Source organism: Lissotriton helveticus, chromosome 9 (genome assembly GCF_964261635.1).
Source record: "Lissotriton helveticus chromosome 9, aLisHel1.1, whole genome shotgun sequence".
Classification (NCBI taxonomy): Eukaryota; Metazoa; Chordata; class Amphibia; order Caudata; family Salamandridae; genus Lissotriton; species Lissotriton helveticus.
In genome coordinates, this window is record NC_136070.1 from 1,288,925,682 (window position 1) to 1,288,947,556 (window position 21,875).

At 48.6% G+C, this 21,875-nt stretch overlaps 1 protein-coding gene and 2 non-coding genes across 4 annotated transcripts in view; all 3 read left to right on the top strand.

Moving 5' to 3' along the window:
- The window catches only part of GNL3 (G protein nucleolar 3), a 31,213-nt gene extending 10,561 nt beyond the window's left edge, over nt 1–20,652 (top strand). For both annotated transcript variants that reach the window (XM_078661906.1, XM_078661907.1), the window contains exons 6-15: nt 320–455; nt 1,326–1,426; nt 1,832–1,970; nt 2,619–2,706; nt 3,427–3,601; nt 7,330–7,472; nt 8,898–9,031; nt 9,135–9,319; nt 19,432–19,537; nt 20,381–20,652. In XM_078661906.1, coding sequence (XP_078518032.1) covers nt 320–455; nt 1,326–1,426; nt 1,832–1,970; nt 2,619–2,706; nt 3,427–3,601; nt 7,330–7,472; nt 8,898–9,031; nt 9,135–9,319; nt 19,432–19,537; nt 20,381–20,478 — 1,305 coding nt within the window. In that variant the 3' untranslated portion in view covers nt 20,479–20,652. The remainder of the gene's footprint in view (nt 1–319; nt 456–1,325; nt 1,427–1,831; nt 1,971–2,618; nt 2,707–3,426; nt 3,602–7,329; nt 7,473–8,897; nt 9,032–9,134; nt 9,320–19,431; nt 19,538–20,380) is intronic.
- On the top strand, nt 781–855 carry LOC144783562 (small nucleolar RNA SNORD19). The gene has a single exon (XR_013601515.1). It is a non-coding gene; the product is annotated as a small nucleolar RNA SNORD19 (small nucleolar RNA).
- Nucleotides 8,112–8,178, top strand: LOC144783563 (small nucleolar RNA SNORD19). The gene has a single exon (XR_013601516.1). It is a non-coding gene; the product is annotated as a small nucleolar RNA SNORD19 (small nucleolar RNA).
- Nucleotides 20,653–21,875: the final 1,223 nt, after the last annotated feature.

Below are 21,875 nucleotides of genomic sequence, written 5' to 3' on the forward strand. Positions count from 1 at the left end.
TTTCAGAAGTGATCCGGAGTGTGAAATCTAGAAAGGGATATCTGAAAAGATGGGGGAGGTGTGGGTAGTGACCTCCAGTGAGCTGCAGCACTGTTCATATTCGTAATTCTTGGGACTGGAATGCCCAGCGTGGTGCAGGGGCAAGCACCGGACTGTAAGTTGAACCAAGTCTGGACTTTGCTTTGATTTCATATATTATCCGATGTGTCCACTCTTTGGCTTGTTTGGCCTGCATCTAGCCTTCCTTTGTCATTGCTTGGGTACATGGTGAGCACAGTATGGCCTGGGATGTTCGATCTCACTGCATCCTTTCTCTCAGGTGTTGAAAGAAGCAGACGTGGTCCTGGAGGTGCTGGATGCTAGAGATCCCCTTGGCTGCAGGTGCCCTCAGGTGGAGCAGGCAGTCCTACATGCTTCCGGAAGCAAGAAGCTGGTCTTTATTTTAAATAAAATTGGTGAGTAAAATGACTGACATGTAGTGTTTCCCTATGATCACATGCACACACGTTTGTGTGGCCAACAGCGTTCGTTTTTCTCAGTGATCCTATGCACGTGTTTTCCAAGCGTCTGTGCATGCCTGTGTGATAGCAGCTTCTGTTTCTCAGTACGCGCCCTGCGTTCATAGGGTGTTAGCAGCTCACGTTTCCCAGTGATCTGGTATAGGTCAGTGTCCATGTGGTGTCAGTGTTCATGTTTACGTGTCTGATTTACCAAATAGAGATGGTTCTTGTGTGTTGCACTCGATTGCATAGCAGTGTAGGTGTAAATGTAGCTTTATGAGAGAGATGATGACACTGAAAATGGTCTGAAAATCCACTGAAGACCGTCAGATCCAACTCTGATCTCTCGAGCTCCATAATGCAGTGTCCACTGTTTACTTTTGAGCACAGAGCGTGCATTTTGTCATATGTTTGAAGCAAACCCAAAAGAATTGGTGTGGTAGGATTCATCCTTAAGTTCACATTTAGACCGTTTTGCAGCATGAATCTTTTCTGGGGTCACATGCTGTAAATCATTCCGACATCTTGTTTGTGGGCATGGTTAGACTCCATCTAGCTAATGTTCTACAGTTTGTGGACGGAACAAGTCAGCCCTATGCCCACAAGTTTTACTTAGACGTTGTGTAGAACCTTGGTGCACATCATTTGTTTGGAAATGCTGCTGTGAAGTTTGTGTGACCCTTGTGTGCAAGGTTTTTCCTCTCGCTGCGTTTTTCATAAGTCATTTCTATAATAGATTCTGAGCTTGAAGTTTTTGGCCTTCAGCATCAGGATGTAAACGGATTTTTCCATGATTGGATTGTCATGACACTATTTTGTTTTCAGATCTGGTGCCAAAAGAGATAGTTGACAAGTGGCTGGACTGTCTGAAAGAGTTTCCGACGGTCGCCTTCAAATGTGCAACTGAGCTTCGAGACCGAACTGTGGTGAGTGTTATCTGCTGGTTGGGCTGTTATCAGGGATGTATATTCGTGCAAAAGTAAGTGATAATGGAAGGTTTTTGATACGATGTATGGTCCTTCACGGATTAGCATGACTGTAATTTCTGTTGACAAGTTGCATAGTTTGTTAGTGGGTGGCTGACAGGAAAGCAGGTTTTCGTCCGCTCAGTTTCCTGCAGGCGCACATTGATGTTGCGAATACCTTTTTAGTAATGGCAACAGTGCTCTGCCACTCCTGCTCGGTGCCTACCCTCGAGCTGCAGCTACAAATGTATATTATTTACGTTTGTTTAAAGCTTTGTGTTCTGGCGATGTTGCTCTATAAACTGTGTTTGATCTCCTTTGCGTCACGGGTGCTAATCGTACATTTTATTTGTTTACTCCTGAAAGCAAGAGGGGAAGCGGAAGGTTAAAGAAGGTTGCGTCGAAGTGTCAAGAGGCAACACCTGCCTCGGCGGTGAGGCGCTGATGAAGCTTCTGCACGGATACAACTCGGACGCTGAGCAGGTCCTTAAGGTAGCGGTGGTGGGTAAGGACTTTCTTGACTGTACACCTGCTCAGACCCAAGCGTGCTGGCGGATTTTGTGTTCGTAATAATCGCTCTGACTCGAGTGCCATCAGATATCGGTTTTAGATAACCGAAGTTGGAAAAACAATCTGCTGGTTGGCAAATACTATTCTCTAGGAGCTTTTCACGGCGATGGCCCCTGCCGTACACTAACTCGTGCTGCATCACTGCTGACAAGTGCTGTGATATGGATCACAGCATGGCAGGGGCGTGAGTTAGTTAAGGGCCCATGTTACGTACGAACTAACTGACTTTCAGTGGTATTGTTTGCTTCAAGCTGTCTGCTTTAACTGACATTTCCAACTAGCTGGAACGTCCCACTAATCCTTGTTTTTTTCAGTGAAAACTTTGGTGTGACCGTCGGTTCTTGCATACTGTCCCACTTTGTGTGCTTGGCTGTTGCACACATTGGTCGCACATCAGTTTCTCAGAATTGGCTTGCTGATGATGCCAGGTTGTCTTGGTGTACTCTGTAAAGGGCAGGAATTATCCTACTCAGCAGGCCCGCACAGTGTCGCACAGCCTATTGCTTTGAGTTATCATTAATGTTAATTTTGTTGAGTGTCTGTTACACCGTTTTAGTCTAACGTTTGCTTTTCACTTATCCAGGTTTTCCGAATGTGGGGAAAAGCAGCTTAGTCAATAGCCTGAAAGAAATGCGAGCGTGCAACGTGGGGCCAGCGAGAGGCATGACCAAGTAAGGATCTGTTGTTGGTCCCTGTTAACTTTGTATCTGTAGTGTGTGGCCCTGTGCTGCTATACCCGCTTTAGTCTAAGGAGAATGGGGGGGGGAAGTTACCTACCATACGCTCCTCTTCTGTTGACCAGTAGTCCTTTGCAGAGAGGCGGTCAAGCCCCTCCGTGCCCTGTTCTTGTCCCCTTTATCCTGTTACGGATGTTTCCCCTGCGCTGGTGTGCCCATGAGATCGAATAACGTTCGCTGTTGAGCTGTATCTTCTGCAGCCACTCGGAAGCACCCTGGCTTCAACCTCTGATTTGTAGGCAGCAAGCGTCGGGCAGACTGGTCCAATGCACCTTCTCTTCTCCATGGTCAAATCAGTTGAATGTTCTTTATAATAAAAGCTCAACATTCACAGGGCTTCAGCCAGCAAAGTAGTTGCAGCTTAGGTGCACACTTAGGAAACATTTTTCTTAAAGCTAGAAAAGTGTGGTTTCACATTCTATAGATTATATATGTATGTATATGTATGTATGTATATATATATATGTATATATATATATGTATATATATATATATATATATATATATATATATATATATATATATGCAATTTCCTTTCACACTGGGTCTGGCTTGCTGTGGGGTCTCTTTTCCTGGCCACCATGCTTTACTAACATTCTCTTTGTAAAGCTTATCCGTTCCATGTAAAACCCACCTTTCTCTACTTCCCTGCAGGTATGCTCAGGAAGTGAATATCGATAAACAAATCAAACTGTTCGACAGCCCAAGCATTGTGGCCGCCCCCTCGAACGGCGCTGTGGCCCTCTCCCTCCGGAGTGCCTTTGAGATGAGTGAGGCTGACCTCCCCAGTGCGGTCGATGCTCTGCTGAAGCTTTGCAATAAGCAACAGGTAAGCGGCACAACGCCACTGCACGGTCTGTTTCCCACTGTATTACTGCGACTGCAGAAGGTAGTGCCTTTTTACGGGCACTGTATTCCCTCTTTTTTCAAAGCTGATTGAATGTGCACGTGTCTTCTGGTCGAACTCTTTCATGTGGCGAGAAATGATGAGATCACTATTGTCTGAAATGCTGAAGACTTCAGATCCAACTCTGACCTTGCCATGTGAAGAGTGAGCACAGAACCCCTCTGCCAATGTGGGTGCAGCTCTGCACGGAGTGCGCTGCCTTTACTGGCAAGTGTTTGGCCCTTCTCGTCTGTTAGGGCTGCCATGAGTGTCCAGGTGGTGATTGCAGCATTTTTGCTCTGTTAGCGATGGTGACCTCTGAGAGAAAGCACCTTACAAACACACTGAGGAAATCCTGTTACCACTTAGAACATGGGTACTCACTAACATTTAATCAAGGGCCACGAAGGGTGGTCTCTGATGTTACGAGGGTCGCATTGATACCAGGAGAGGGGTGTTGCTCGAAGGTGGGTATAGGGGAACAACCATATACATTTATTTATTTTTATTTTATTTAAGAGGTTTTATATAGTGCTGGCTGGACCCAGGAGTATCAGAGTGCTTTACAAGGTGTTTCCATACAGGTACAGTGTGTATAAGCACAGACAACGGAATAATAAAAGAACAAGTCCACATAGGATACATGACATCTAGATAAAAAAGTAAAAACAATTGCTAGACACTGAGTCATACAAAATAGCGGTCAGTTTGGCGGGAAGCCTCACTTAGGTATACAAAAACATGCAAGAGAACTGACGGTCATGAGGAGGGGAGGTAAGGTGATCAGCTAGAAGGAAAGGGAGTTGGCCAGGCGGGTGGTCACAAGTCATATGCAGAGCAGATAGGTGGGGTGATGCAGAGGGGCGAGGCTACCAGGGAGGGATTAGAAACCCCAGTATTTATTAAGGAGAAGAAGTTTGAGTTCTTTTTTGAAGCTGGGGTAGGACTGGTTACAGCGGAGGTCTTTGGGGAGGGCATTCCAAATAAGTGGGGCATTGCCTGAAAAGGAGCGTGACTGAGTGGAATTCTTTTTCTGAATGGGGGGAATAAGTAGGAGGGTGTTGGAGCTTCTCAGTGATCGCGTGCAGCCTGCTTTGGTCAGTTTATTGGAGAGGTATGCCGGTGTGTTTTGGTGGAGGATTTTGTGCGTAATGCAGGCGGTTTTATATGTGGATCTACCTTCAATGGGGAGCCATTTAAGGGCGGGAGAGATGTGGTCAAATCGTTTGCAGTCCGTGATAAGCCTAGCCGCGAGGTTGAGCACAGATTTAAGAGGTGCCAGGTGGGTTTTGGGAATTCCGGTGAGGATGGCATTGCCGTAATCAATGCGCGATAGAGCAAGCGATTGGACTGCCAGTTTAAAGTCATCAATTGGGATGAAGGGCTTAATTTTCTTAAGGTTACGGAGGGTAAGGAGGGCTCCTTTGGCAGAGTTGATGTGAACGTTGAGAGTTAGTCGGTTGTCAAGGGAGATGCCCAAGGATTTGACTGAGGTGGCTAGGGACAGGGAGCAGTTGAGGGCGTTAAGGTCTGTGATCCACTTTTGAATGGGGAGCTGGTTGTTTTTTGGGGAGAAAAGAATAATTTCAGGTTTTTTTGGGTTAAGTTTGAGATGGTTCGAGTGGAACCAGGCTTGAATTTTGATGAGGGTGTTGTTGAGGTGGAGGATGTCAGCATGGGTTTTTATCTTATGGTAGAGTTGTGTATCGTCAGCGTAGAGGTGATAGTTAATCCCTGCTTGTTTAAGAATGAGGGTGAGAGGTTCCATGAAGAGGTTAAAGAGAGGGAGATAGTATGGATCCTTGTGGAACTCCTAGAGAGATGGGGGAGGGGTTCGAAGGCAATTGTGGATTTTAATTTGCTGAGCGCGGTGCTGCAGGTATGAGACAAACCAATTATGAGTCATGCCATTAAGGCCGAATCGTTCTTTAAGGACTTTGAGAAGAACAGAGTGGTTAACGGTATCAAACGCTGCGGAGAGATCAAGGAGGATCAGTAGGCTAGATTCGCCATTGTCAAGGGAGTGGTGAATGTCATCTATAATGTTAAGCATGGCGGTTTCGGTGCTGCAGCCTTTCCTGAAGCCAGATTGAAGAGGGTCAAGTAAGTTAAAAAGTTCAATGTTTCTGTCAAGCTGAAGGACACATTTTTCAAGGGCTTTCGAGAGGAGGGGCAAGTTGGAGATAGGACGGAGGTTGTTGAGGTCATTAGGGTCAGCCGTAGGGTTTTTAAGAATGGGGGTGATTTGTCCCAGTTGAAGGGAGGTGGGGACACAGCCGGTGGCTAGGGAGGTGTTAATGATCGAGGTCCAGGCAGGTGTGATGATATGTTTGAGGTTTTGGACAAGTTTAGAAGGGAGGGGGTCTTTAGTGTGGGAGGAGGGTTTAAGTTTTGCGATGATGTCAAAGACATCTCTTTCAGTGACTGGCTGGAAATTATGCCAGGCTGCGTTATTTTTAGGTGAGTGTTGGGGGGATTAGAATCTTGGAGGGTGGAGGGAAAGGGGGGGGAGTGAGATCAGTATTATGGAGGGTCGTGGAGGGGGCGGGGGGAGTGGGCAGGAAGCAGGTGCGGTAGGGGGGATGTGTAGTATGGAGGTAGGGGTCAGAGTCGGCAGGAAGGATTGCTCCATTTTTGTAATTTTTTCAGAGAAAAAGAGGGCTATTTCTTCGCACCTGGACGTCGAGGCCATAAGTACAGGCGGAGCGGCTGAGGTTTGATTGCGAACAATGTTGAACAGTTCTCTGGGTCTGTTTTTGGCTTGGTCAAGTTGTGTTCTGAAAAAGGATGCTTTTTGTTTAAGGATGTGCATCTAGTGGCTGAATTGCACCTGTGAAACCAGAAAGCCATAGATTAATCCCAGCTTTCCCACTTTACCAAATTCTGTGGTATGAAATACACATTTTACATTGAGAAGACGTTGTGTTTTTACACTTTTGCTGCAAGATAGCTTTGAAAATGAAGGTTTCTAAAGTTGAGTGGAGCAGGGCAACCTAGTAACTTTTTTAAAACCTCAATTAACCTTTCACTAGAGTCTTGCCTGTATATTTAACATCTTTTAAATAAAAGTGCTGTTTTCAGTGAACGGCAGCCCAGTGCTGCTGTTGATACGGGGGCTGCATGTAAAGGTCAGGGGAGGCCACATGCGGCCATGTTTGGGGCGGGTGTGGGAAGGGGAGGAGCAAGCACTTTTGGATACAATAAAATACCTGTGTCCGCAGCTCCGTGTAGGTATCTGGGCCATCATCTGGCCTGACGCGTCACCGGAGACCATGCCACGGCTTCGCTTGGCTTGTTGTGGGCTTGGCTTCTTGCAGTGTCGCTTGCTGCTGCTGCACCCCTTCATGCTGCAGTTTCACCTACTTATAACTCCACTGCTTTGATACAACTGCACTGAATCTTCAAACCGGGGCTGTTTTTCCTTTGATTTACCTGTAATTTCATATCCCGTTACTGCTTCTCATCAGGACCTTGTTGCATGTCCGCTCCGTTCGATCTGTGTTGCTGTTGCTTGGCTCCTTGCTGTGTCTTGTGCCTCTGCTCCACATACTTACGCACGGCACTGCTTCTTGGGTTGATACGCAGCACGCGTAGCTGCTCATCGTTTGTATGTTTAGTATTTTTATTGAACTGGGATCAATAACTAAGTTGCGTTTTTTGTTTTGTTCCAGGTAATGTTGCAGTACAGTATCCCTGATTACAGGAGTTCGCCAGAGTTCTTAGTTTTGCTTGCGAAGAAGAGAGGGCTGGTGGGAAAAGGAAACGTCCCCGATACTGCGAGTGCAGCTCGATTGCTTCTCTGTGATTGGATTGGGTAAATTGTTTCATCTTACCCTTTTCATGACACCATTCCATTTAGTCCAGAATGTAAGGTTCCGTTCCTGCAGATAATCTAGTGGTTCCAAAAGTCGGTGGTAAGCCCAATAAGGTGGGTTGGTGGGATACGTGTCGTGGACTCCACATCGGTCGCCCTGCTTCCAGGGTGGCTCGTCCTCACCTGCTAGTCTCTTACGTGACTATTTGTAAAGCCCGCCATTGGTCCATGCCAGAGCCGTGGCGACTTTAGAGCCCCGCCCATTGCTTGCCATTGGTAATCTTTGATGCCATACTCCTCTGCTTGCTTCGTATTCGATGACTTGCCTTCCTCTTTTGGCAAATGGCCCTCTTTGGAGCAGAGCCTCTTTACCCCTCGTTAGATCGGATGATGCTCACATTAAGAGAACTACTTTTTATCTTGGAACTCGAAGTGCAAGAGCTTTCCTAGCTTTCTCCCTTATATCCTTATATGTTGCTTCCAACCACCCTGATGTCTCCCACTGATTTCAAAAGCATTGGGCATTTCACTGGATCAATATGGCAAGAATTATTAGTTTGCTAATGGTTTATTTTCTTAGATTTTCCAGATTGTTTTTGTTTAATGCTTGAAATGTTGATGGCGATTAACCAGGGTAATAAATGATGAGTAAAACATTGTCTGAAACACTGAAGACTTCAGATCCAACTCTGAGTTTACCCTGTGTGCCGTGAGGTGCAGGCCTCCCGCTGCCCCTGTGCTTGTCCGACAGCTGTGTTCAGTGTCTGGGAGGAAAATGGTGCTCTGGCTGAATTCTGTCCAAGTTTGACGTTAAATGCTTGAATGCGCACGAGGGTGCTCTGGCTGAATTCTGTCCAAGTTTGACGTTAAATGCTTGAATGCGCAGGAGGGTGCTCTGGCTGAATTCTGTCCAAGTTTGACGTTAAATGCTTGAATGCGCAGGAGGGTGCTCTGGCTGAATTCTGTCCAAGTTTGACGTTAAATACTTGAATGCGCAGGAGGTTCCCAAGCACCGAAGGTACCTTGCTAGGAGCGTAGAAGCTGCTGGGCACTATCCTACCTTGCTAGGAGCGTAGAAGCTGCTGGGCACTATCCTGCTGTGAGGCTCAGGGCGTTCATGTAGAATGCAGTTGTAGGTGGGACACAGGGATTGATTCAGGCAAAGGCTCAACTTGTTACCCAACACTACCTCACCCAGAAGATGTGGCAGATGCAGCTAGTGCGAGGATTGACCTGGTTCAGGAGCTGCTGGTTTCAGAAGAGTCCGGCTGAGAAGCAACTTTCTGCATGATGGAGTTGTCTTTACAAAGCTCAGCCTGAACCTTAGGAGCATGGCTATTGTCGGTGCTCTTGCTAGTTTTGGAAACTGCTCACCCCCTTTGTACTAATGACGCCTTTTAGCTGATGCTTTTGTTCTTCTTCTAGTGCCAAAGTCAGCTATCACTCCCAGCCTCCTTCCTCCTCGCAGCACCCAGGTTTTAGCCAAGATGAGATTGAGCAGATGTGTGATGGAGTCAACATGAAAGAGCTCGAACAGAATAACAAAGACACGGTTAAAGGTACGCCACACTTGCTGTGGGCATCTCTATTCCCCCTCCCCCCCCCAGATCTGTGTACATAGATTGTTACCTCACTACACATCTTGTTGGATTCCCTCTGCAGCTGTGAAGTGTCCCAACATAGCGGGTAGTATCGTGTTTCGGTCTCCGGGTCTAACCGAGGGTGTACTTGATGACAGCAAACTCGTGGAAGCTGCTCCGTCTGTGGGCCTGGAGGAAGAAATGGGCACCGATGACGACGAAGAGCAGGATGGTGAGGACGATGAAGATGATGGAGGAGAACTGGAGGTAAGTATTGATTACAGTGAAATTCAGGTTCACTTTCATACCCAAAAGCTAAGATTGAATTCACTGAGTTCCTGAGATGAGACATCCTCGGCTTATCAGAAACTGGTTCATTCCATTTACCTCATGTTCATCGGGCCACCCGAGTCACTCGTAACCACCTCTCTGCCTTCTAAGAAATGAGAATACAAAGCAAATACTTTCATTAGTAATGGAGTCCAGTCTGACCAGCTTCATGAGACAGCTGACGAGGGACTGCCTTTCCCCAGCATAAAGGTAACAATTGTAGGTTTCGGCATAATTGCAAGACACGCCCATCCATAAATATTTCACAGACCACAAGGAAGAAAGGGGCAGAGTAAGATGAGCTAAGAGTCTGAGACCGGGCATTCACTGTCTCTGGCAAAGTCATTCAGTCCGTGCTTGCAGCTGGAGTAGGGGGAGCGAACTTCTATCGAAAGGTATGTTTTAACGAGCGGCTTTCTCTTACGTGAGGCTTAACCTTGGAGAGACAAATGCATCCCAGCAGCTTTCTGCTGAAGCAAGCAACATGAGACAGTAGCTTAGTCAAAACCATAGAGCAAAATGGCGGCTACTAATAAAATGACATCACAAATGCTAACTAACAGTATAAAGCATGAGCAAGGGGGCAATAACATTTGTCAATTCCAACAGTCCATTGACCAGAGCAAGAGTGGGAAGATTGATTAAACATCTACCCATGAGCTTGTTCGGAGGCCAGTGTAGCCGCCTCGTGACGACCATTTCAAGTATTTCTATCCTAAATGAAGAAAGACAGAACCGATTACCTCATGGCACTGAAGTCTCTCCATGCTACACGCACACAGCTCTTCACATCAGGCAAAGCACTTCCACACCATCAGTGAAGCCACCAGCCGAAGTGAAGCTTTTGAAGACGATCAACCGCTGACCCACCTAGTCCTCACTCCTCTGAAAAGTACAAAGTAATCAACCTCTTGTTCACTGGGGAAATATAAAAGATCCAACAGCACATTGACAACATCAAGCCCGTTTCATCTTACACCTCCCCCTTCCCATAGAACCCAACAATGGTCCGCTATCAAAGTAATCGCTAGCTGAGCTCGCACATCTACTCTGCTCCCGCCAAAGCATTTCTTGTGAAAATCTTACCCTCATCTTATCTCACTGTGGCGCACACACCAATCTTCTCTTTCAATGCCTCGGACACACACCCCTTACTCCTTTTTCAATGCCTCACTCTGAGCATCTTCTTGGACTCTCTTAAGGCTTTCTCGACCGTCCCACTCCTAAAGAAACTTACTGTACACTTGAGCGTCCTCGCCAGCTATTGACCCATCACTCACCCACTGTTCATCTGTGTTAAACTCCAAGACCACATCAATACTTCCCATCTCCTGCACACTACCAGCCTGGCTTCAGATCACACTGCAGCACGGAAACCACTAACTTACACATGGTGACAATAACCTCTTGATCACAGATGAGCCTGCTATCGATTTCCTGATCCTGCTGCACCTCCCAGCTGCCACTGGCACAGAGTACCCCAGTATACACCCTGGAGTCTCACATGGGATTCACAGGCAGTGTCCAATGGTTCTCCCACCCTTCTGACCAGCATCAGTTTGTTCGCATGAGCACATTGAGGTTCCTAAAGACCCCTTTCACCTGCGACAGACCTCTGGGTTCTCCTGTCAACTCACCCTCCACAGGGAGCCAAATGCTGTTCTAGATCGATACGTCTGACACTCCGCGCCTCAAATGCTGCCTTCTCATGTGGCCTGGATGCCCAGCACCTGCCTGAAGCTCAGCCCAGCCATGACAGAATGCAGGATACTTGCCAACAACAAGAAACCGTACAACCCTGGCTCAGTGACCCGAACCTTGATGGCTTTGATCCCCCAACTCTTTTCTAAAGAAAGTGAAGGTTTCTTCAGAACAGCTGTTGTAGTTCTTTATTGCACCTGGCTGCTGGTAATACCCTTAACATGGCCTCCCAGACTCTCCACTGACACACCATAGGATCAGCCCACACGCTGCAGCCTCTCGCCTGGGGCTGAAGAATGTAATCCCTCCACTCCCGACTAGATGGAACTCCTTTGACTCCCCACTGACACCCCATAGGCTGATTACAGCCGATAGCCAGAACCTGGTACTAGGATGCTTGATTCCGGTCCAGGGAAGACATGGCTTTGGCAGTTCGTGCTGGACTGTTCCCACGAGGCACAGGGTCAGACTGATTTGCATATGGCCATGTCTGAACTGGGGTGTGAGCAAAATAACGATGGATTAAACCCAGATCTGTGACTAGGGGTGAATGTTCTGCCATTGTGCAACATTCCATCCATCAATTGTTTTTACCTCATAGGATCATCCCACACGCTGCAGCCTCTCGCCCAGGGCTGAAGAATGTAATCCACTCCCGTCTTGATGGAACTCCTTTGACTCCCCTTGCCGGCCCGCATCATCTTTAAAATCAGCTGCAAGATTTGCCAAGCCATCCTGAGCAGCACCCCTCATCTTGCAGACCGGCTCGCCATCTCCAATGGTTCACAGCACACCTGCAACCTGGACCTCTTCAGACTTGGTGTTAAAATGAAAAAACGTGGCAGCAAGCATTTTTTCAGCTACGCACACAGGATCTGGAACAACATTCCGTTATCCATCGGGACCCCTGCAACACTGCTCTTGTTAAGAGTCAAACTCTTTGCTAAACACTATCACACTGCATTAGCAGTCCACAAAACTGCTACTTCTCCCATCACTTGAGTTAATGCTGGTCTGTGACCCTGTACAGCGTTCCGCTGCCATGTGGCTAAGTTTGTACTATAAAAGTTCGAGGCATGTGGGCTGCTAAATTCATATCTATTGCGTAGATCGCCGCCTAGTGTTGGGTCCGGATGATTGCACATTGTTGTCCTGGAAGAGTCTTCGAAGTATCACGAGAAAGGTGGCTCCTCCCCTGGACTACAGTGCGCATGGGCATCGACTCCATCCCCAGATAGTTTTTTTCCGCCATTGGGTTCGGATGTGGTTTCGACGTCTCCTTGTCGGAATCGAAAAAACGTACTTCTTTAAGGCCAAAAGGCCTTCGTACCTGCGTCGGTATTGTTCGCGTGCGGTCTCGAGCTTCATCCGACTCTTCGGGTCGGATTTCAGCGGAGTCGAGTAACTCTTCGGACATCGAGGCCCTCTCGTCGCAGCAAGACCCCGACGATCTTACCATGGAACGAAGTCCGTTCAAGTTCTGCCCCGTCTGTGGGTCCAAATACCCACATATCGACGTGCATCCAGTCTGTAACAAATGCCTCTCGCCGGACCACAACGAGGACAACTGCATGGCCTGCTCAAAGTTCAGGTCAAAGAAAACGCTCAAGCTTCGGCGCGCCTCGAGGCCCGGCGAGCGGCTCCGGCACCCGACGACATATTCGACGACCCCACAGAAGAAGGCCGAGGCCATCTTCAGATTTCACCACCGTCGACTGAGGTCGAGGTCGATCCCGAAGAACACTTCGAAGGACAGAGCCAAGACCTTGAATACGTCGAGCAGGTAGGGGACGACGAAGAAGTTTATGGGGCCGCGGAAGATAGCTCGGAGGAAGAGCTATGCCCCGAAAGTTACATGATTCAGCCGCAGGTCACGGGATCGCCACTCGGCCTTACCCACGACCCTGAACCACTATCCCCGGCCCCGCCTTCTGGCCCGGCCACGGACACACCAGCGGAGACGCCATTGCGCGTATCGAAACCAAAACCATCGGAATTGACTGCACCTAAGATGGCCGACGTCCCATCGAAACCTTTGGATTCAACGACACCTAAAATGGCCGACGTCCCATCAAAAATGACAAAGCCTGCTCCCTCATCGACTCCGTCGCCCTCCAAAGTCGAAGAAGGCTGTTGAGTCGACAGCGCCGCAGAAAGTGGCCAAGGACCCGTCCTCTAAGAAGGTCGTCCATTACGTGTCGAGCATGGTTACGCCGGCAAAGTCCACTAAAGCTGTTGAAACACCTTCGGACGCGACTGCGGCACCGACAGGCAAACGCCCGGTCGAAGCGAAGTCCGCACAGGACCACGACCCGAAGTCCGGAGGCACTACGCATCGGCACAAAGACACCAAATCTAAAGCAACGGCATCGGCGCCTAAGCCTACAACGGAGGCACGGACCGTTGCAGCCGAAGATTCGTCGGCGGCCACCTCGTCGACACCGAGGTCCTCCGATAGTGGCGGACATGGGGCATCGGTTACCAAACCCTCCGCTTCATTCACAAAGCAGGTCGCTGACTCCCTCAAACGTATTCGGGAGAAGGCTTCGACGTCGGCAACTCACACGCCGTCGGCTCCGAAACCCTGCGAAGACTTCAACCAAGCTTCTCTACACTCTGCCGCCGAAGGTGGCACCGAAGGCATTTGCAACCAAAACGGTGCCGAAGATCGCTGAAACGTCAGAACCTTCGACACAAAGTGGCCGATTGGATCGACATCAAGCCTCAGAAGAACACTCTGAGCATTACATCGATGCCGAAACCGGGAAATTGACCCTCTATAAACAAAAGATCACTTCCCAACCATTGGAATCCTGTCATTCCACTGAAAAAGAAAAGGCCGGCACAGGACATTCCTGCCCTTGTTGAACCTGTTCAGCCTCCACCAAGGAGTCCATCACCTTCCCCCAACCAGTCAGGGGGAGAGGACGATAACCAGGATGACCAGTACAATTTCCCAGCTGACAATGACCCTGCTGTACCACAGGACTCTTATGACGACACTGGTGACCAGGGAGGCCATCAGGTGGTACAGGACCCACAGGGTTTTGGTGCACGTACATCCCCAACTGAGGATTCAGCGGCATTTAATGCCTTGATAGAGCGGGCAGCTGCGAATCATGATGTGGACATGCATGCTGACCCGGTGGAAGAAGATTTTTTGTTTGACACTTTCTCTGTCTCAGAGAACAGTTAAAACCCTTCCTATGCTAAAAGGTGTCCTTAAGCATGCCCCAGAGATCTTTAAGGAACCTACCAGGGCGAGAGTGGTGAACCCACGTATCGAAAAGAAATACAGACCAGCACCTGGGGACCCTGCATATATTCGGGGACAGTTGCCTCTGGACTCCCTGGTGGTCGCCAATGCCCGCAAAAGGGCGAACTCCCAGACAACGGGTGAAGCTCCTCCCCCAGACAAAGAGTCGAAAGTGCTTGAGGCATCGGGCAAAAGGGTGGCTGCGCAGGCTGCCAATATCTGGCGTATATCAAACACACAGGCACTATTGGCACGATATGATAGAGCGCATTACGACACCCTAGAACAGCTCCTTCAACACCTACCTGATGAGTTTAAGGAGGCAGCCGAAATGCTCATACAAGAGGGAAAGCTCATTTCAAACGCTGCAATTAAGTGTGCACTTGATGTGGCTGATACAGCGGCTAGGGCGATTAACACTAGCGTCATGTTAAGGCGACAAGCATGGCTTCGCATATCAGGGTTTAAACCTGACATTCAAACAACAATACTCAACCAGCCCGTTAATCCTGACAGACTGTTTGGCCCAGATGTTGACACCACCCTAGAAAAGATTAAAAAGGACAATGAGACCGCTAAGTCCATGGGGGCGCTTCAGTCTCAACAATTCAGGGGGAGCACTTTTCGTCGCTCAGGTGCACGCGGTGTTACCAGAGGACACTTGGGTCAACAGACACAATTCACCAAAGGTGGCGCACAATCCTCGTACCCCAAGCAGGGTAGAGGGGGTTACAGAGGTAATAGTGCCAAGGGCAGAGGCAGAGGAAACAACAACTCCCGTTCCTCTGCTGCCAACAAACACTGACTCTGTCACTGCCCCCCGACCATCCAACACCTGTCGGGGGGGGGGGGAGACTCCAGCATTTCCTGCCAGTCTGGACATCCATCACCACAGACAGGTGGGTAAGACAGCTTATCCAGTACGGTTATTGTTTGGAGTTGACCTCCACTCCACCCAACATTCCCCCAAGACAACGTCCTATGTCGGCAGAGCACTTGCACTTATTGCAGCAGGAAGTAGTGGTGATGCTGCAAAAAGGCGCGATCGAGCTCGTACCAGTGGAGGAAGGCACAGGGGTCTATTCCCTGTACTTCCTTATCCCAATGAAGGACGGATCCCTCAGACCCATTCCGGATCTACGCCCCCTCAACCTTTATATACTGTCAGAACACTTTCACATGCTTACGCTGCAGCAGATTCTTCCCCTGCTGAACCAAGGGGACTTCCTAGCAACCTTGGACCTCAAGGATGCTTATTTTCACATACCACTCCACCCATCCCACAGAAAATACCTCGGGTTCACCATCCACAACAGGCATTATCAGTTCTAAGTCCTACCCTTCGGAGTGACCACTGCCCCCAGAGTGTTTACAAAGTGTCTGGCGACAGTTGCGGCGCACCTCAGGAGACAGAACATACATGTCTACCCTTACCTAGACGACTGGTTCGTTCAAGCAAAGTCGGAACAAAAGTGCGCCGCAGACATGTCCCACACCATTCGCCTCCTTCACAGTCTGGGGTTCTCGCTAAACTACCCAAAGTCGCACCTTCAACCAGCCCATGTGCGGCAGTATCTGGGCGCGACAAATACCCTGACTGCTATGGCTCAGCCAAACCCGGTCAGGATCGACAACATTCAGTCGCTGATCCAGAGGTTCAGACCGCAACACTCACTACCAGCGAGAGTGTTCATGCAGTTGATAGGCATGATGGCCTCCTGCATCTTCATAGTCCCGCACGCAAGGTTGCATATGCGTCCGCTCCAAGAATGCTTGGCAAATCAGTGGACACAAGCTCAGGGACAACTGACAGACCTAGTGTTGGTGACCGGTCGGGCATACAACTCTGCATTGGTGAAATCCACGCAACCTTTGCAAGGGACGACCGTTCCAAGAGCCTGTGCCACAGATTATCCAAACAACGGACGCATCTCTCCAAGGGTGGGGAGCTCATGTGCTCCACTACACTGTGCAGGGACTGTGGACAACTCGGCAACAAAAGTTGCACATCAACTACCTGGAACTGATGGCATTCTTCATGGCGCTCAAGTCCTTCAAAGTACATCTGTGCAACAAGGTCGTGTTGATCCGGACGGACAACATGACAGCCATGTACTACATCCAGAAGCAGGGAGGTACTCACTCGCCACAGCTGTCTCATCTGGCTCAGAGCATGTGGAAGTGGGCCATTCAGAGGAACATTTTCCTCATGGCAGAACACCTCCCGGGCAAGGACAATCAGATGGCGGATCTGCTCAGCAGATACAGCCATCAAATGCACGAGTGGGAGATACATCCATCAGTACTCCACCCGTACTTCCAACGGTGGGGTCATCCACAGATAGACCTCTTTGCCACAAGGGAAAACGCAAAATGCCAAAGCTTTGCCGCCAGGTTCCCTCACCCGGAATCGCAAGGGAATGCGATATGGATGAACTGGTCAGGCAGATTTGCGTACGCTTTTCCCCCAGCGCCTCTCATTCCGCTGGTGGAAAGAAAGCTAAAGCAACACTCGATGACGCTCATCCTGGTTGCTCCAACGTGGGCCCGCCAACCATGGTACACCACGTTTCTAGAACTTTCCGTGGTACCGCATCAAAGGCTGCATCTCTCTCCAAGCCTCTTGACGCAGAACCATGGCGACATTCAGCATCCAGATCCGCAACAGCTTAACCTGGCGATCTGGCTCCTGAGGTCCTAGAGTTTGGCTACCTCAACCTGCCTCCTGAATGCATGGATGTCATACGAGAGGCGAGAAAGCCCACTGCCAGAGCTTGCTATGCAGCAAAATGGAAGCGGTTTGTCATTTACTGTACAGAACACAATATTAACCCGCTGGATGCATCCATTCCTAACATCATCTGCTATTTGTTACATCTTTACAAATGCAATCTAGCGTACGCTTCCATTCGGATACACTTATCCGCCATAGCGGCTTATCTCCAGAACAGGCAGCATCTCTCTGTTTTCAGGGTGCCTGCCATTAAAGCCTTCCTGGAGGGACTGAAACGAGTCATTCCTCCGAGAACACCACCAGCTCCAGTGTGGAACCTCAATGTGATCCTCACTAGGCTGATGGGCCCACCTTTTGAGCCACTGCACTCCTGCGAAATTCAGTTCCTGACATGGAAAGTGGCTTTTCTCATTGCTATTACATCGCTCAGGCGTGTTAGTGAGCTGCAAGCGCTCACAATCCAGGAGCCATTCATACAAATTCATTCAAACAGGGTAGTACTACGCACTAACCCCAAATTCCTTCCGAAGGTGGTGTCAGTTTCATATCAACCAAACTATTGACCTGCCCGCATTCTTTCAAAACCCACAAACAGTAGCGGAAAGAATGCTCCATACATTGGACGTTAGGAGGGCGTTGATGTACTACATTGACAGAACACAACACTTTAGGAAAACACAACTTTTTATTGCCTTCTCGGCACAGCACAAAGGCAACCCTATTTATAAAGCAGGAATAGCCAGATGGATTGTTAAGTGCATTCAAATCTGTTATCAAAAAGCTAAACTTACTTTAACAATACCCCCAAGGGTGCACTCCACACACAAGTTGGGGGCCTCCATGGCCTTCCTGGGGAACCTTCCTTTAGAAGACATTTGTAGAGCAGCCACGTGGTCTACACCGCACACGTTTACCAAACATTACTGTGTCGATGTGCATTCCAAACATCAAGCAGCTGTGGGACAGGCTGTTCTCAAGACACTCTTTCAGACTTCTGCAGCTGGCACGGGCGGCCGCCGTTAATGGAGGGACTGCTATGTATTCTATGCAATAGATATGAATTTAGCAGCCCACATGCCTCGAACTGAATATGCTACTTACCAGTATGCATCTGTTCTTGGCATGTAGGGCTGCTAACATTCATATCGCCCACCCTCCTCCCCGGTGCCCGTAGCGGCTGCAGATACTCTTGCATTCAATCATTAGCATGGACATCCTTTACACTATTTCACTCCATCTCTGCCACAATGGCTAAAAACAATCTGGGGATGGAGTCGATGCCCATGCGCACTGTAGTCCAGGGGAGGAGCCACCTATCTCGTGATACTTCGAAGACTCTTCCAGGACAACAATGTGCAATCATCCGGACCCAACACTAGGCGGCGATCTATGCTATAGATATGAATGTCAGCAGCCCTACATGCCAAGAACAGATGCATACTGGTAAGTAGCATATTCAATACCATACACGCACACATAATGGCAAAGTATGCAAAATAGTATCTTGCGGTCCCTCCAGGAGTATATTTAGAAGTGCGTGGACACTGAGTCGGACCACACGCCACCACAGTACTTCAAATGCCATATCGTGCAGTCTCCCCTTGAGACACATGTAGTGCAGACCATTCCATGGGACACTGCAACCCGCAATCCCCACCTTACGCCAATAAAGCGTAGCTGAGGCTATGGCTTACTCTGCACTTCCCTGCATGGTGTGGTGAAGAATGCTGCACCACAGCCATGGTGGGATCTGAGTGACACAAGCGGGAGATGCACTGGGTGGCAACAAATCTAAGATTAGGGACTAGGGAGTTAAATTGCTGGCCACCCTTGATTGGCTGGATCTTGTCCTTAAAGCAGACACGTGGGACTGTTGGAAGAGGAAGGAGAGAACTCTTCTGAATGCGGTAGGTGTAGCAGACGTTGGGGCGTGGCCACAAACTAATATCTGAAACAAGAATCACTAAGCAGACAAGAAGTAATCTACTTCGTCTCGAGCACCAGATTTTAGGCAGTAGCTGTGTCCCTCTCCTCTGCTCCTAGGAGCACACTAGCACAGTTAGGTGCCCACATCACCTACACCTGAGCAAGGGGGGAGCCCCTTGGAGAAGCCTCCACTGAGGAACCATTTCAGATTGCATGTACCAGGTGAAGTGCCAAGAGTTGAATTTGTTTACGCGCACTGTACTAGGCAAAAACCTTACAACTTAACGTGATCTGTATGTACTATAGTCCCGAAAAGCTGCTGCTGATACACGCAGTGTTGGTGGTGCTCTGTACAGCTTTGGAACTCTAAAGTGTTTTTAGAACCGTTTGTTAAAGGGCTGCTGTGCACTAACTGGATCTCTTGCTTTACAGGTCACTAACAGTACAGTCTTGTCTAAAAATGAGCCAGGGGCTGTGAGGACAGCACAAACAAAGGAGCAGGCCAAGGCGGTGGCTATGAATCTGCAACAACCAGAAGGTATGTATGGAGAAGGGTTCGCGCACTAGCAATACAAGGGAATTTAACAAACCTCGTCCACCTAACCATTGACACTAACTTTCACTCTGCGATCGGTGTGACTTTATCATCCCATGTTCTGATACATTCAGGGTAGTTAAAGTAGTCTTAATATCTCTACTTGGTCTTGGTGGGGAAATATTTGGTGTCCTATGATCTGAAAGGGACTCCATATCCAATATTAATTCTGCACTTGGGCACATATGCTCCTCACGCTTTAAACGTATATCACTTTTATACATTCCAGTCCGTAACATGGCCGTAGTTCGTGGGGTTTCGGTCCATGAGGCGATCTTTTGGTGAAATTCACTGCCGGGTGGTCGTGAATGTTGCAGCTAGTATGGGTGTGTGATGTAAAGCTATTTATCGCTGGGGGGGGGGGGGGCTATTCCTAAAGGACACGTGATGAGGCTGACCAGGCAATGAGGGCATTGAGAGGTCTGCAAGATATCCGACCTCCAGGTGATCTGAAGCATGGCCAACATTTTCCATTGCTATTTCTGAAGTCCTCCAACAGTTTTAGTGGCAACAAGACACAATTGAGATCAGTCTGACCCTTTTGAAGGCAAGATCAGGCTTGCACAGGCAAACAACTGCGTGGGTAACATTGTGGTGGGCCCACCCTGCCCCTGTAACGGGGACAAAAGCAAAGAGGTGATAACTAATGTCCCCCCGGAGACACTTGTTTTAGTTGTAGCCTACTATAGCTATTTTTAGCAGCAACACTTGAAGTGCTCTTTATTTTAAAACCAAAATCTGTTTTTCTAAGATCTTTAACACGCTTCATTACCCTTCTGTTTGCAGGCACACATTTGAAAAATGAATCTAAGGGGATGACTGCGAACTTGGACCGTGGCGCTGAGCCAGAGGACGCTTACGATTTTAACACAGATTATGTTTGACCCTGCACGGGGTGTGGCACTGTATATAGAGATCTGTGAAAAATGTGTATAATGTAAAATAGCATCTGTTTATCTTTGTTTTGTTCTTTTCTTTTTCTTCAAATCAATGTCCATAAATTATTTTGAATCTGTGCAGCATCTAATGCTTTGGTCAAAATAAATATTTATTTTATTATGTTATTGACAATTGGTTCTTGCGTAGGGGCCCCATGGCGCACGCACTACTTCATGGTGGTATACATCAGTTTTCAGCAGAGATCATAAGTACATGTGAACTAAACGCATTTCCACAGATAGCTCCAGTTTAAGAAGCCTGTGTAGAACGATGTAAGGGGGGTGGGGGGCGGGGTCTGGTGAAAGACCGCACTCACTTGCTGACTCGGGCCGAACTCGTAGGCACCACACCTGCTTGCCAGGCGCTTGTAAACCCCTTCCGTCCACACCTCGAAGGACTAAAGTCCTCTACACCACCAGAAACATCTTGGACGCCATTTCCGATTGGGAGAGGGTGGACGCCTGGCGGGCGCCATTTTTGGGACAACATCAGAGTTGTCAGGCGCTCTTCTAAGACGCCTATTTAAGACGGGCTCTTTGCCGGCGCCGGTCTGTACAAGGTAATTACTGCACGAATAAGGCTGTGATTTAAAAGCGCTACTACTGCACGATCAAGGCTGTGATTTAAAGCGCTTAATGCGACCTGCGCTGTATATTTGTGGCTATGAGAGGCACTGAGTTTTAATATAGGGACTCGATTTTATATTTAGTTAAAATATCGTTTAAATATAGTTCAGTGTTTTAAATAGTACTGCCCCTTACTTGCACGATAATAGGTTCTCCACCGCTGCTTAGCGGGTCCTCTACACCACCCGAAACATCTTGGACGCCATTTCCGATTGGCGGGCGCCATTTTTGGGACAACATCAGTTGTCAGGCGCTCTTCTAAGACGCCTATTTAAACCAGCCTCATGTTGACGCGCGGCGTTTACGCGCAGCAAGCGCGCCAGAGGCGAGCCCATCTGCGCCCATCCGCGACCTACCGGGACCTGGGGCCTATGCATGATAAGGGCCACACGTTAGACCTGGTGTGGTCGACTGACCCCGGAGCTGGGCCGATGGCTGGCAGTCCATGTGCATGGTCAGACCATTACCTGATTAGGGGACAGAAGGCAGTACCAAAACATGGAGGGAAAGCGAGGCCATCATGGAGAACAGTGAGGCGATGGAATTCCATCAACGAAAAAGATCTGGTGGGAAATCTACTGAATTCCGCCGCACCTACTACATGTGACGATAACATAGAGGTCACATGTCGGAGGGTAGTGGACAAATTAAAATTGTCCATTGACTTAGTGGCACTGGCCAAAAGGATGAAAATAGTGGATAAAGGCGCAGGAGCA